The 16,883-nt window shown below is 35.7% G+C and overlaps 1 protein-coding gene across 1 annotated transcript in view; it reads right to left on the reverse strand.

The window, feature by feature from the left end:
- The window catches only part of USH2A (usherin), a 378,573-nt gene that overhangs the window by 323,248 nt on the left and 38,442 nt on the right, over positions 1–16,883 (reverse strand). Inside the window, 5 exon segments of the mRNA XM_050315138.1 lie at positions 5,131–5,261; positions 6,037–6,232; positions 11,881–11,974; positions 13,237–13,458; positions 16,550–16,734. Of these exon segments, the coding sequence (XP_050171095.1) occupies positions 5,131–5,261; positions 6,037–6,232; positions 11,881–11,974; positions 13,237–13,458; positions 16,550–16,734 (828 nt within the window).

Raw genomic sequence — 16,883 nt, forward strand, 5'->3', positions numbered from 1 at the left:
GAAAATACTACCAAGTGGTGGTGTATCTTGGGACCTCATAATTATGATTGTTATTTGATACAGGAAATCACTGATGCCGAGTTGACATATATCCCTTGTACCATTTATAATTTAGGTATGAAATACACAACAGTCCTATATCCTTGAAAGTAAACAGTTACAAAACGAAGGCACAAAACCTTCTCCTGCACAAATCACAGCTGCAGCATCATTGTCCTTAATGAGGAAGCTGACTAGTTATGGCTTCTAAATCTTAGATATACTGAGCAGTTCACACTGCTTTAGACTCTAGGGATCCCACTTTTTAACTGGGGGACACTTTAATCTAATGCATCACATCTAGAACCACAAATTCAAAGAGATGCCTGTTCAGGAACTCTCCCAATGCCCAGTTACTAAACTGATATGAGGCCTTAAGAAAAGATTTAAGCACCCAGGACAAAGGTTGACATATTCGAAAGAATTGTCTTAATTTTTGTTTTGAGTACCACAAACTATTTAGCCACAGCAGTCACCAAGTGACGTATCACAGTATCAGAAATACAACTTCTGACTACTTAGGCTCTTGTTGACCATATGCATTCTTAAAGTATAAAATGGATTTTTCTAAAATAACAGGTAGCCTAAGTTTTTCTCAAAGTTCAAACCATCTTTTTCCCCTTAGATATGCCTATAATTTCAAAATTGCTATTCTTTGGTGTCTGTAATAGAAGCAATATACTGCCAGAAATGTAATCAGAAAGTCTCTCCAATTCCAGAGAATAAATATGAGATGAGGCTTGATGTTACTAAATAAAAAAGTAATGCTGACACCTTTCTAAAGTTTCCTTTACCAAAGTTAACTTCCAGTTTTGAAGGCCGAAACACATAATCTTTTGCAAAAAAAAAAAAAAATCTTTAGCGATTGGCTGAGTCATTACTAATTTCATTTATTTACCTGGGCTGAAGCACCTTCCCTTGACCCACTGAAAATGCAAGTTTTAGGGCACCGCAAGACTCAGGGGTGTATTCAGATCTGGCATGAAATTCTTGCTGTTCATCCTGCCATCTCCACTTTTGCAATTGATTGGTATCAGTCTCAATGTTCTGCCTTTTTGATATAAATGCTAATTATATACTTCTCACTACCTTCTTACTTGATGCAAATCTGGCAAGGACCCCAGCATCTAGTTGTCTGCAATCTCATGAAGTGGGAGTGGGGAGCAAGGGGGTTGAGGACTTTTCCTTTCCTTTTCTTCAGCTTAGGAAATGAGAACTGTATGGTGTGCTGGCTCACACACATAGGTTAATGGTCTGACACCAAATACCTGAGAGTATTCTCGGTATGTCAGCTTTGGGAACTGAAAATTGAATAAGCAGCAATAATGAAGTTCCTTTGCACTCCCCTGATATCTCTTCTTGTCATCACTTATGATGACTTTCAAAAGTCAGTAGCTTTCTACTACTTTTACTCAAAATGTACAGTGAGGCATTTACCCTCTGTTCATGACACTCCAAGGGGTGGGAATGGACCAAATACCCAAAATAAAAAACTACCACAGAAAACCAAGATTTCCACTGTAAAAAGTCCATCAGAAATAAAGCTATAGAATTATGAAACATAAAAAGCTCATTTTCCTTCACTTTAGCAATAGGGTTAAGGCCTTCTATGAAGGTAAATCCAGGATTCAGAGGACACACAGTGTTTTATGCCTTGATTTTTTAAGGACTCCACTAAGCTTGTGCTTTAGATTTACACATTGGTATCCTATAGATTCCTTACTCTATTTGGCACATCTGTTGCCCAAAATGCCCTTAATTAACTGCTTTAACCTATGTTTTTTCCCTTGTAATAAATGGGTTGAAAAGAGTGTAGGTGGATAAATGAGAACAGGAAAATGCTCATTCTAATTTTAAATAAAAGAATTAACTCAGAAATGAAAACAGAAGTAGAAATACTATTTTGGTTTAAAATATATGTATATATATACACAAATGCATAGCTATCTTTTCACTATGCATAAAATAAAATTAGATGAAACATTCAAAATTCTTAGTGAAAAAATATGAAACTCAAAAAAGAAATATTTAGGGAGTGTACAGAAAGGAGAAATCTGAAGCCTATTCACTTGAAATCTGTACACTTGGTAGTATTGTAATCCGCTTTCATTTGACTCTTCACAGAAAACAGTAACTAACATTTTGGTCATTTTCTTACCTTAGAAAGAGTTTTCTTGCAAGATGCGACAATACAGCTGCCACCTTGACAGGAGGCAATTAAGTCTTTGCAACTCTGAACAATAGCCTCTGCAGTAAAATACCATTTCCTTGCAACAATAAGTACATGATACATATTTATTTGGATGTCAAGAGTAAATTTTTAAAAATCATCAAAAACTGAGTAAAGAAAGACATCTATATTCACTGAGACCAGAATGGTACTTCCAAAGATTAGGTAAAAGCAATAGCACCACTTCCAGATTTGCCTAAAAATCAAATGCCCAGGAAAAGAGTGCTTTTGTCCCCCAGTTTTATATATGGTTTATTGTAATAGAATCATGAAAGGACTACAGATTGCCATGCCTGATTGAATACATAAGCATTTGTAGAGCAGTCTGGGTAAAAAGCAGCACAGGAAAATGAGTAAAGGTGGTATAAGGGCCAGAAGAAATTAATCTCCAGCTCTCCATACAGAACAAGAATGATCACATCAGTAGTATTCTGGTAGAATTTTCTCATGTGTGAATGGTTAGGGAGAAGGGAAGAAAGCAGCTAATTCTTCTCTGAGTCTCATAAAACTCCAGCACCTCAAATAGTTCATCTGGACTTTCTGATTGTTTGAAATATTTTGTGACAAACATTCACAAAGAGGATGCAACCATCTTTTCTACACTGATTAAATGTCAATAACCAGAAAAGAAGTGGACAGCTTATCAGGCTGTAACGATTGTCTCTTGTACTCACCAGACTCAAAGAAAGATCTCTCCCTGCAAAACACCTAATGAACTGCTCATGAATGCACTGCCACACCACCCTTCTGAAATGCCACTCATTACTATAAGCTGTGAAGTTAAAATCTTGAAGTTTTTAATATGTTAGTTTGCACTTTAAAATAAAAATTAAGTCACACACTGATCTCTAAGTGGGTGTGATCCTCAGATATATGAGAACTGAGAAACTATGCAAGGGAGAAATGCTACATACTTACGTGCATTTCTCACCAAGGGGAGAGTGTAAAAGGTGAACAGGCATAAAGTTCTCAAGATCAGTCCGAAAGACTGAGATGGTAGTAACCGTGGTACAGTAAGCTCTTCTACCCATCTTGTAAACTATCTACGTGAATAATAGTGTATTTGATGAGTAAACATTCTTTCTGTGGGATTCAATAGATTAATTTGTGATTCAATGGATTAATTTTGGAACTCTCTATCCCTTGGAACTTAGTGACACAAGTGGCACTTTGCAAAACGAAAAAAATGTTGATGACCCGAAGAAAGCGGTGAGTTATGCAGTAAAAGTGTATTCTGCCCCATTTTTGGCAAATTTCCTTGAAAATTATCAATGTGATGTGACAATTAACTTTCATGAGTAGGGTCCTTATTCCTTATGATTCCATCTTCCACAGGTCAAATTTGGAAACATTTCCGTCCATGATGCCTTCCTATTTCATGTAATTCATTTCAGCCTTTAGTCCCCAGCCTTATTAATCTATTCTTTAATGCCTCTCAATCATTTCTCCCTGCTCTGCTTCTACTGCAGCAATTGATGCTTTATTGAGCAATACCGTCTCCCCCATTTTTCCCATTTTATCTCCCTGTTCATACTTTGATAGTCAAGCTTCATCAACATTCTTGTATATTTCAGTATAAAGCAGTGATTTCTGTAAACTATTCTTTCTCTGATTATTAATCACATCTAAAGTTGATTTATGTTGAAATTTCACCACAAACCGTGGACACATAAATTAACATTTGCTTTCGTTCTTCCTATATCTTGAAAAAGAGTCCTAACACGATATCTGTGTTTTGTAAGTTGCTTTTTTTTTTTTCCATTTCTTTGCTGCTGGCAAAAAGCACCACCTTCAGAAGACTGAAAATTACAAAATAATTGTTATTTGTATTTTAAAAAATGCATTGTGGTAAATTTGCACGTCACTCAAAATATGCACCAATGCACATGTGGCAATGTGAAGGTGCTCTGAGTCAAACTGACCACGTATCTGTACCACGACAGAACTGGGGATGAAAATACAACAGGATTCACAAGAGTCCACTTTTAAATAAAATGCAGTGAAAAGTGGCATACTATGAAAAAACCTAGAGATTGCTTTATGAATAAAAGTCTTGAAAAAAGAAGAGATAGGAAAAGTGGCAACAAGCTCAAGAAGTTCTACCTCAATTACCTGTAGAATAAATTCTACCTTTAAAATACATTTCAAAGAAATATTTCTTCCCTATTCCTAACAAAATTTAGAGTTTGGCAGTGGAAAGGACATAGAAGAATAGAACACGAAACACAATATATCCTTTATGTATGTTTAAGATTTTAATCAATTTTCCTGCCTTTTTTCAATGTGAATGTTTTGAAAGTTACAGATAGCTTTATTATCAGACATTTTATGTGTCAGTGAGGTCCTCTGGCTTAAAAAGCATAGTTGACAGTATTCTCTTTTCAGCATCACTTTGTGTTTGGTTTTTTTTAATGGACTTTACAAATTAAAAGGGAGATCAATCCTTGTCTTACTACAGAGGAAAATAGCTTAATTCTAGTTAAATTTCAGGCTCAGCTTATTGCCCAGATTTTCAAACCTGGTGGTAACTTTAAGACAACATAAAGATCTTCAAAACCACTCAAAACATAGAAGTCTTAACATTACTGAGTGCACAGGTATCTGTTAGCATGGCAAAACTACTATTCCTACAGCATCTTTATGTCTGTTGCTGATCTAGATGAGTAACTCTCCATCAGTACATCTCAAATTGCTGTGTTTTCTCAGCTTTCAATGTCTAAGTCAATTATCACTTTGAAAAGGCTGAACTTCAGCATTTTTTTATAAACCAGTTACCATCTAAATACATTTTGTAAAATCTTACAGCTGTTTACCCAGCTGATTAAAATGTTTTCTCCTTTTTCTGTACTGAGGCTACTTACATTATCACACAGAAGGCTCATATTTTTGGTGCCTGTTGCATAACAGTCACAGGGTTTGCAAACATCAGTGGCTGAAAGATCTGCACCTGCTTGTCTGTAATGGAAATCCTTGCACAGCTCACAGTTCCTTCCTGCATGAAAGAAAGGTTATGCATTATGGCTTCCAATTCATTAAAATTAGCTGTATAATTCAAAATTAAAGACTATTCCTTTGAGAGAATTCTATAATTTTCAGGACGTCCATTTTAATGCACCTTTCATCTCTACCTGCCAATTTAGTGATCCAGAGCATATGAAACAATGAACCTGTTACAAACTATGTTTTACTCCATTAAACTTCCATCTGTTATATAATATCACACTTATATAAAAGCTGTGCCATGCAAATGCCTATACATTTTCTTTTGAAAAACCATCATTGAACCTGAAACTTTTCTTTTTTCCCTTTACTAGATAAAGCCAGGAAAACCAAAATAGAAGAAAACTCTTTTAAAAAGTATTCAAATATACTACCTACATTGAATAAAGACCTTTGCCCAATAAGCAAGAAATGAACATTTTTAAGATATCTGTTACACTGGTCCAATTAGAAAACGGATATTCTGGATTTAAATGCTTTAGCACATGTAACAAAAATTGCTTTGAAACTATATTTTTTAATTATTTATTCAAATTTTTTTGCACAAAAGTTTTTATACAAGATTGTGTCAAATTTTAGCAGTATTCTCCTATGGCCTAGGAACTGACACAACTGTTATTACTGCACTATCTGAATAGCTAAAAACTACATATACATGAGAATTTATTGGACTGTCAGCCATTGAGCATTACTAACCTCAGCTGACACAAAACTTAGCCAAAAAGCGACTGCAAAACAAACAGTCTACTCTCTTTGGTGTGACTTACCAGCTGTGTTGTGCTGACAGTTATCACACACACCACCACCGCCTCTGTAGTGCTCCTGAGGAAAAGGATCCATTGCTAAGTCATAGTGGCAGCTCACTGCATGGCTGTAACACTGACACAGCTTGCAATTATAGGCATGGGCTTGGTCACCTGGACGAAAAGGCTTGTCATTGTACAGTGGCAAGCAGCGATCACACTGAAATAAATAATAAATAAAATACTATTCCTTAGAAATTAGTATTTCTTTATCTCACAAGAATACTGTTACGCTCTCTATATTGATATTTCGTTCTGTGTTTTACCCCATTTAAACATTAATAGCACTGGTTTTAGACAAAAAGACCAATGCTTTCTCGCATATAGGAAGAAAACAAATCCAACTTTTTAATTATTATTATCTTAGGCTTTTTAAGTTAATTAAACACAACAAAATCAAGGAAGGCGGGTAGACAAAATCTTAAGTATTTAGATACTCACTAGAGGCTAACATCTCAAGATTCAGATTTACCTAAACTTCTAAGGATGCAAAATGGTGCCTGCTGTGTTTGAGGCAATGAAGACATACTCACCTAGTGCATCCATCTGGATGCACTTTAAACAATGTTACTGCAGTTACTAACCTTGTAGTAACTGTACTTTGTACTGTCACCATTTGACCTTGTGAGTGAAACATAAGACACAAAATACATGGCAATTATGATTTCTACCTTTCGGAAAGAATTTAAATGCTTCAAAATAAGTTGCTTCTGTAAATTATTTGGGCAACTATTTTCTTCTTCAGTTCCCGTATTGGGCTCATCTTTCTTCATGGCTATTACTCCAAGCACTATTATATCTAGGCCAGCGTGTCTATGTCACCTATATGCTGACAATTAGGCAACTGTTGAAGTTTCTAAACTGTTTCCCTCACAGCTGATGCTGGGAAGGCATCAACTGTGGGTAAAATAAGAAACTGAATTAAACCCCATAAGCTTAAGATAGTCCAAGAATTGCAGACTGCTCACAACTCATAGCAAAAGTCACTTGGGAGACAAAATGAAAGCATAAGAACTTCTCTGCTGAAATTCAGTTTTAAGAAATTAATCTAACGGTAAGCGGTAAGATAACAATAGCTGTTAAAAACAAAACAAAACAACAAAAATCCACAACATCACCACAGTGAAGAAAAAAAAGGAGTTTTCAAAATGGAAATTAGCAGGTCTTCAATTGAGACCTTGGACTTGGGCCTTTCTTTATCAGAGCAATTGCTGCCTAGTTGCGAGTAGCTCAATTTATGTACACTAAGGGAAACACCTTGACTGTTATTGTTATACAAATTACAAAGCTCAAATTTATTCAAGTCCTTCCCTCATCCACATCCATCTTCCCTCTCCCCTTGTTTCTTCCTTGAGGAAAATGAGCATTACACAGCATCAACACGAAACAAGGGTTCATTCAAGCATGGCACAACTTGGGAAGCACAATAAAGAAACAAGCTCCCAGCCAAGCCATCCAACTCATGCAGCTTCCTCCTCTCAGCATGTCTATGGAAATATGTCCTCCTTGAAAGGAAAAGAGCACAAGAATAGCTACCAACCTGCCAGCCCTGAGTTTCCATTTGTGCTTGGCTAGCCACACAGCAGCTGAAAGCATTCATCATCTCATTTCAGATTTAATCTTAGATCAGTTACTTATGCACACCTGTGCTCACACCTATTGTTAAGCAACACAAGCACTAAGGAGTAAGAAAGAAAAAGATGGCATTTGATTACATAGGACAGAGCCTCTTTGAACTGTATCTCTTGTTCTGTGGCTTAAAACTTCAACAGAACTTCAAAGAATCACAGAATCATTAAGGTTGGAAGAGACATTTAAGATCATCAAGTTCAACTATTAACCTAACACTGCCTGGTCCACCACTAAACAATGTCTCTGAGTGCTACTTCCACACATTTTTAAACACTTTCAGGGACAGTGACTCCATCACTTTCCCCAGGTAGCCTGTTCCAATCACTGAAAACCCTTTCAATGACAAAGTTTTTCCTAATATCCAATTTAAACCTCCTCTGGAACAACTTAAGGTTGTTTCCTCTTGTTCCAAACGCTTGTTACGTGGGAGAACAGACTGACTCCCACTTGTCTACAACCTCCTTTGAAAAGTCTTGGCAAAAAAGCAGTCATTCAGAAGTTGGCGATGAGTGCGAAACAATTATTTTCCTAGTGGTTGTCACGTGTATGCAATAAAAATGTGAACTGGGCTCCCACCTAACCCTGCTGTTTGTCACAGCTTTATTAGGTTAAGAATTGCATTTAACTTCCAGACCTCCAGTGCTGAACTTTCAAAGATGTACATGGTTTTTAGATAATATTTGTCCCAGGGCAGCTCCACCCTGCTCTGAAGACAGTCATCTTAATTTCCTCATGGCTTTCATTGGGACTCTCATTACAGCATTTGACTATCTGTCAAGACCATGTGCTATCAGAGCTTTGAACTACATCTGTCTCTTGTGAACTTCCCAAAGACCAAAGGGTTTTTAAACTTAAAAGTCAGGTTTTATGAGAGGGGGAAAAGAAAAAAAAAAAAAAACAACCAAAAAAAAGCAAGCTAGAACACTCTAAGTGACTCCAAGCGACTAAGGAAGACAGAATAGAAATGAAGAGTGTCTTATGGGGTTCCATCCTAACACTTCATGTATCAAAAAGTGCATTTTGTTGCTACCTTCATTCCTACTGCAAGCTAAAAGTCTTTGTTATTGCCTGACCACTTAATGTAGTTAATATTTACAGCTCCTCAGGTACTATGTATCATTCATTCATTCCAACATATGACACAGATTGACCTTTAAGTAAGGTTTACGTAGATTCTTCTGTAACAACATGAAAATCCTTATTTATATAATTCTTAATAAATCAACAATGCCATATGCAGTTTTCAGACCGCAGATGTTTAAGACCATTAATTATATGCATGTAAAAGTCTGAACACCTGAAGCCTTTACTGTATCCAGTCACTCTCACTTCCATTCATATCCTTTGAAGCATTACTCAGAGTTGTTTCATTTATTTTAAATTCTATTCTCCATTATTATTTGAACAATTATTCCTGCATATTTTGCCATTACCTTTCTCTATTAAGTTATACATGATCCATTTAAAGGAAGCAATGAGTAGTAAGATAAGACTGACCTTCCTTGACTGTCTTGTTTTTTTCATGGGCTGTTTACAGCTTTTCATGTGACATCACAGAAAGTTTTTGAACATACTTTTACTCGTGTCTATAAATGAGTCTGCATATAAATGTTACCAAAATCTGGACTCCACTCTTGGTGCCTTGGTTTCTGTTTGTAAAAGGCAGAGCTATTTCTCAAAGTCGGACCCAAGTCATTTACAGAACACTTTGTAAATGAAGAAGCTGAACATTTTTTTGCATAAATTGAAAGACAAGCTTTGTGAGGATTTATTTCCTCTTCTTTCATAATTTAGCCCCTCAACATCTGCAAGTCATTTTTAAGCATTACCTTCTTTCCATCATCTCAAATTTCATAGCAACATGTTTCATCATCATTCTTCACCAAATCAGAACTCAGGAAAAAAACCCAAACCAAACCAAAACCCAAAAAAAATCTGTTCGGTATGTCAAATTTCATAACGTGGTGATGCCAATAACTAAACTAAGATTTCTATTTGTAATGAATTATGCAAACTTTTCATTTCTGGTATTGCTTTGCTGCACAACAGCTAGCCAGATATATATGACAGACAAATTCAAGATGGTAATTTTGGCTGCATTAAGTGTAAATGTGACAAGGACAAAATCTGACATATGTTAAAAGCTTTTCAAGAATCTCTGATCTCTGGTCCAAGATACTGAAAACCCACCCCAAACCCAAAAACCTTCGTATACCTCCTCAGCTGTGGTGACTTACTCACTGACAGAAAAGGATGGAAGTTAAAAAAAGACTACTTGCTGATAGTGCAATTTCTTATCAAAAACATTTTCCTCCTCCCTACCAAAAACATTTTATTTAGAAACTTCCTTCATCAATTTCTTACTTGAATTAAAAAAATATATAGATAAATAAATTTATTTTTCAATTCCTAATTCAATGGGGTGGGAGCCTGAAAAATAGGTGTAAGGCTATAAGATGGAGTTTTACTATTGCCAATGACAGTCAAAAATCAGAATGGGTTTTGGTTTGGCTTTTAAGTGTTTGCCTTACAAAATGAAAATCAAAACCTTTAAGTTGTTTAGATTCAATGTAAATCTTTGATAAAATTCAAAGTAGTTAGAGACATACTTCTGAATATTAATTCTATCTTACTGCTTCTATTTTATTTCATATTTAATAGATACTGACATGGTTATTAAAGAATAAGAAAAATAATTAAACAACATCCTTATAGTACTCTGAATTAATACAGTTAATTTAAGCACTTCAATTATAGTTACAATGCATATATGCCAATTCAAAAATGTGACACTCAGTGGAACAACCCATTAACATTGACAGGAAATATCTGATAAGGTAGATACATCATTAAAATGTATTTGGTTTGTTTTCATAAGGTAGCATAAGTCTTGCAAGAGTGCTTGGTGAACTTCCAGATCTTATTAAATATTTATAATTAATCCTTACAAAGTAACATTTCACAATGTGTGTTCTAATTAAAGGGACACTGTCAGTTTGAATTTTTTTTTCTAATTTGACCCATCTGAAAACTTGAAATTTCTATTCAAGTCCCATTTAGATTGTAGATCTTACACTTCAGCTTAAAAAACCGAGAAAACTTAAATCCCCTATGAAATGTGACGAAGATCTTTCACCCCATCACAAGAGCTATATCAAATGCTCACAGGTGAACACTCCTTGCTCTGTTCCACCAAGCACTGACTGCTTGGTTTTTTTCTGATGGCAGATTAGTCTCCCCTTGGCTATTGTTGCTATTCCACATAATCCCTTCTTAATTTTTAGAAAAACTACTTCTAAAAGGCACAAACGTAACAAGGAATACAAGTACTCACAATGGAAATCTAACATTCAGTGAGAATGTGGGATTCATTCCCTTGATGTAGGTCATTCTTTCTTAACCTTAACTTATTTTCCTTTCTTTTTTTTTTTCTTTTGAGATAATTAATCTAGGGACAGAATCTTTACTTTCTTTACTCATATATCATTGGTCTGCTTTTGCTGTTGTATTTGAACAGCTTGCAAGAAACCCAAAAGCTGCATGAAATAAGTTCAAACTAGTACCATCATTCTATGCTCTCCTCTACATATTTATCTGACATACCATGACTTACAACAATCAATCCCATTTTGGTTCTCCTACGGCCAAGAATTACAAAACTATTATAAAAAAAAGGAAAATTATAATTTTGCATTTAATGTGCTTTGGTTTGCATCATGGATCACTTGAACTGTTCCCTTCGAATGAAACTAAGTTGGAAGCTGAACTCCAGGACTGTGCCTACTGCATTCCACCTACTGAATGGCTCTGGAGTCCACAGGACCAGACTAAAACCACCACTCACTCTACAGGACATTTGCTAGTTGCTACAGCAAGCAGAGACATAAACTTTACTATATGCTCACAGTCTAAACTCAGACTTGCATCTAATGTTTGAAAGTGGGCTAATACTCTAACAACATCCTGAACACTCCTAATGGTCTGTGGTGGAAATGGCTTGGGGTGCGGGGGGAGGAGGGGAAGTTTTTTGTTTCCTTAATTAATACAAATCTGCTATGGAAAGTTTCCCAATAAAAGACAGGACTAGACTAACACACAGAATCCTCTTTCCCAGGACTAAAATCCCAATTTTGAGGCTGTTCACAGGTGATGTAGACAGATAAAGGAGGCACTAACATTATTTCCTTCTGTATAGCTTTCCTTGACACATAGGCACCTATATGGTTTCGCAGCTGTGTCACAATTTTCAGCATGGCCATGGCAATTGCACCTGAAAGAACAAAAGGTAGTGAAGAAAATTAAAATATGAAAACAAAGTCAACTTTGTGTATTACATAATCTGGATCTTTATTAAGTACAAATAAATGTCACCAAAGAGAATGTACTTAAATGCAATAACCTACAAAAAACTACTTCACTCAACACAGTTTTAAGCATCAAAAATTGCTTTCCAAGAAAACAAAAACCAGCATTTAGTATAGCTACTCTTACCCTATATAAAATGTAATGAAAACTGTTTTTAGTATGCAACATTAATATGTAAAATTTTATTAAATCTATTATAATTATTCACCAATATTAAGCCTTACAGTGCAGCTCTAGTTCTTCCAAGAAACCTTAACCACATCAGGCATAATTTTGCAATTTAACACATTTTATGTCAGTTAAAATGTCCATTTCTTACTAAAATAAAATCTGTATAGAATCTTAGTTAATAACCATACCACTCTATCTGAAGGGTTGTTATTCCGGAGGCATGGCATAGCTTTGCAAACTACGGCTGTAATTATTTTACTGTTATATTGTCACCAAGATAAAGCTATTTTAATAAACACATTATCATAACACATCTAAATCAATAATCAAAATACATTAGCAATGTAGAAAATTTAAAGGTAAACATGACCTCTAATGGGATTCTTTCCCTCAAAATGAGAACTACCAAAATAATTTCAGGAATAATACTACTGAACAAAAATCTGCACCATATGATCCTTGGAAACTATTCCATTGCCAAAAGTGCATATTATTTATAGGGTATAATTAGTCCTTTCACAAGACAGCACACTTATCATATACAACAAAGTTGTCAGTCACAGACAATGTAACACTGACCAATTTTGAAATGAAAACTTCGGCTAAAACAAAGAATGAACTCTGCATTAAGACTGTCAAAATTGCCATGACTGGAATCTACAACTTGGAAAGTTACTGCAGTAAAGCACAAGCCATCGTTTCATTGTACAAATGCCTTTGCTTAGAGGCATCGATAATTCCAAGGAAAGGGCTGCTTTTGATAGATTTGTGTAATAAGTATAATTAACTGTAAAATCACATGTGAGCAAATGTTTTAAAAACACAGTACACCAATAATTTCAATCTTGATACACTGCTTCAGATCGAATTCTCTTCTCATTCATAAACGTAAAAACAAAACCATCTGACTAAATTTTAGGCAGGCCCTTTTATGCTTTGCACAGGTGCAGTAGTCAGAGGTAGTGCTGGGTGTGGGAGGAGTCACATAACACCTACCTTCCACTGACTGTAACTTCATTAACTCCGTAGTACCTATGCCTGAAATTTACCCAAGGTTCATTGGTATGATACTGGCCACGGAGATGAATCCTCACTTGTGTAGCTTTTACAAATTCTTGGAGAGATGGAGTATTATAAAAATCATTGTAACCAGGTCGGTGATTTGGTTCCGGGGTAAGAACACTAAAAGTTAGATTACCACGAGAATATGGTGTAAAGCTGTTCAAACAGAGAGGAAGGCAAATTAAAATCAAAATATCACATATTTTACAGATTCTGTCTCCTAATATCCTGTTTCTCAGAGAGGGTCTCCACTTAACTGCACGTAGCAGTTTTGTGCTTTCTGGGTAAAAATTCTCATGTCACTGGATTCCCAGTCACTGGAACTCAAGAAGGTAAAAAGAAATGCCCTGTATAAGTCTGTTTTCCCCCAACTACCACACTCTTCTCCAGACCATATTTTTCCAATTAAAAATAAATCCTCTAGCAGGTAACTTCAAAATAGGAATAAAGTGTGACTGATACAATGTCATCTGTACTAAGGTTTTAAAGTTTAATACTGAGAAACATGAACTAAGCTTGAACCACATAAGGAAACCATTCCAATGACTAACAAAATAATTAACAGGTTCATATTGTTAATTATATACCTTCTAAACACATTTAAAAGCCATACAGAAACAATTATTATATCTTGAATTCCAGAGTCACTGGACCATGTAATCTCATTCGATGAGTGAGCAGAGTTAGAAACACATGCAAGTGAAATACAAGAGATTTTAATGGAATGCAGAAGAATTGAGAGTAAAATTGTATATTTAAGCCCAGGAAGGGGAAGAACAGTCTTGAGAATTCAAGCAAAGGCTGACTATATATAAACTGCACATTTGGACAATTTGGTATGAATCATATGTTATTATATGTACTAGGCAGAGTTTAGCTATGAGTAGAACTTGCCTCCGCAAGAGAGAAGAATGCCTGCTTATTTGCATACCTATATGGGCTCATTAAAAATAGATAACCCATGTTATCACCTGGCACCTGACATACAACATTCAAAAAATGTCACTTCAAAATATCTCAGAGCTTTTGAAAGATGAGATTTCTAGTTAGACTAGGTCTGCTTAGTCATACTCCTCTGTCTTCATGAAGAATCTCTGAATTTACTGTCCCCCAATCCAGGTCAGTGCTTCACAAAAATCTCAGTGGAATATATCTGTATTTTACTCTGCATGGTACTGTCTTCTCTTCCACTCTGCAGAAATTTAAATAAAGTATTTTTTGCTGCCATGGCATATAGAACTGTAATGTAAATGTTTAGACAAGTACAAATGACAGCAAACATCACCATCTTGTTATGGAAGCACCAGAAGGAATAGCAGAAACACTATAAGGCTGATGGTAACTAGACAAGCAGGTCATCAAGATTTAGGGCATCTACATGCAGTTTCTCAGGAAACCAGGAAAACAAAGGAGATCCTAAAATAAAGGTCAGCCAATATTCAGACTAAGCAAAGATTCAAGCCTCTGAAAGTGGACTTAAGGACAGCAAGCAACTCCTAACTTACACAGGTGGTACAGGATGGAGAAAGAAGAACCTTTATCACTTTCATTTCCTAAAGGACACAAAAGAGTCCATTCAGCACTAGCATATGGTCACCAAAACAAGAACTCTCAAATCATGGTATGGATTTCAAAGACAAGGTCATTTGCCTTCCATGTCAACCCAAGGATCCCGGCAAGGCCACCAGGTAACAAGTACACTGGTGTCTAAATCCTAGACAGACAGTTTGGACATGTCTTGGCAGTTACAAGTACGTGGCTGGGGGAGAGAGAAACCAGTTGTGGTTTACCATAAAATCCTCCCACAAAAGGAACTCTGTTACACTGCTGACACAAATTTGGAGCATTGTTTCAACAGTAACTACTCTTTGAGAACACAGAATAATCACCATTATAGGGTGTACGTCCTACCTTTTAAACAAAGCATTCTGTACACCAGCTGTACCCAAAAATCATTCATTTGTATCATTTCCTATCATCATTCATGTTTTAACTGAAGGGCAGAAATAGTGCTGCTTACAAAGCATTTATGGAAACAGTTCATATTTAACTCCTCAGTTCCTTTTAGAAAATATACAAATACGTGTTTCTGGGATGAAAGTAGCATTACACCTCATTTGGTTTATTTATCCAAAAATGTTTGGCTTGCTTAAGATATTTCCTTTCTCCTCTACCCTCTGTTCCAAGGATCAGCATTAAAGCTCAGATTCCTTTGCTGAAAAGTGGTGTAACTCACATGACCTTATGCTCCTCTCCTCAGAATTCTGAACTCCTGGAGAACAGACAAAGATGCTGACACTTGAAAAGTCTTAGAAAAGTAGTAAAAGTGAAACAACAAAAAAAGCAAAATGCCTACAGCACCTGGTAATGTATTTTCTCACTGGTTTCCTGCTAAATACTAAACAAGCCTAATACTGACTGGCATCTGAATTCAGTCAAGAGATGGTGCATTTGAATATATGCAGTGGTATAGACTCAATTAGGTGTATGTGTGTGAACATACATGCATGTGTGTGCAAAATGATAACATATTAACTATCTATTATAGATGTCATACAATATATTTGTGAAAGGTATATTTTATATTACATAGCTTTAAATATGCACATGCTTATTGTCAGTAAAAGGGCATGCAACATATTGCTAAAAGCTAGTGATCATCCTTAGCCCCCTCCCCACAGTTTTATATTGGTTCTTGCTTAGTAAGGTTAGAAAGTTTCAAGATACCATTTTCAACACATTTCTTACATGTTTTGCTTGACCACTAGTAAGGCTGGATGACTGACTTTTGTACTTAGGTTTGGCCTCTTTTCTAGGCTTCAGAACAAGTTGCACTCTCAGAGACGATCAGGTAGACTTTCGTATCCAGTAGACAGTTTAAAACAATCTGTTATGTCAGTACTTTCCTCCACTTATCATCTCAATGTTCTGTAATTCTACTGACAATAGCCCCTCAAAACACAAGCACATAAAATTTCAAAACTCTAGCACAAAAATAACTGAGGAATCAATCGTGTCACATTCATAAATGACTAAAATATGACAAAAATGACAGATGACTTTCTGGAAATCTGCAATCGGAAGGTCAGATTTAGGATCTTTTATACATTCAGTAGTCCATAATTAACATAATAACATAAATAACACCAAATTAAAAGATTCTATCTCATTGGGACATAGAAATTACTTGTGTCAGGATGTTACCTGTTCAAAGCATGTGTATTATGCAGATAATACCCACTCCTACCTATGAAGCTGGAGACAGTTGACAGAGTCTGGTTTTTCCAGAGATCCATTGTTCTCCATTCCAAAAATACTGCAATTTCTAGCAAAATACTGCCAGTCTTCCCATTTTAGATCATCTCTTTTTTTTCTTTCTATTCTTACTGCTTCAGGGTGTGGGCTAAAGAACTGCAGTATAATATAGAATACCTACAAGAAGATAAATTTATGAACTGATATTACCGGTTACATCGTAAAACAATGAGAATATAAACTTCTTTTCTCTGTGTGACTACATAGTCTGCTCTACCACTCACAGACAGAAGAAGCAGCTACATTTCAGGCCATATATTCACAAT

The sequence above is a fragment of the Myiozetetes cayanensis genome, unplaced genomic scaffold, assembly GCF_022539395.1.
Source record: "Myiozetetes cayanensis isolate MyiCay16 unplaced genomic scaffold, myiCay2020 scf2-11, whole genome shotgun sequence".
Lineage (NCBI taxonomy): Eukaryota > Metazoa > Chordata > Aves > Passeriformes > Tyrannidae > Myiozetetes > Myiozetetes cayanensis.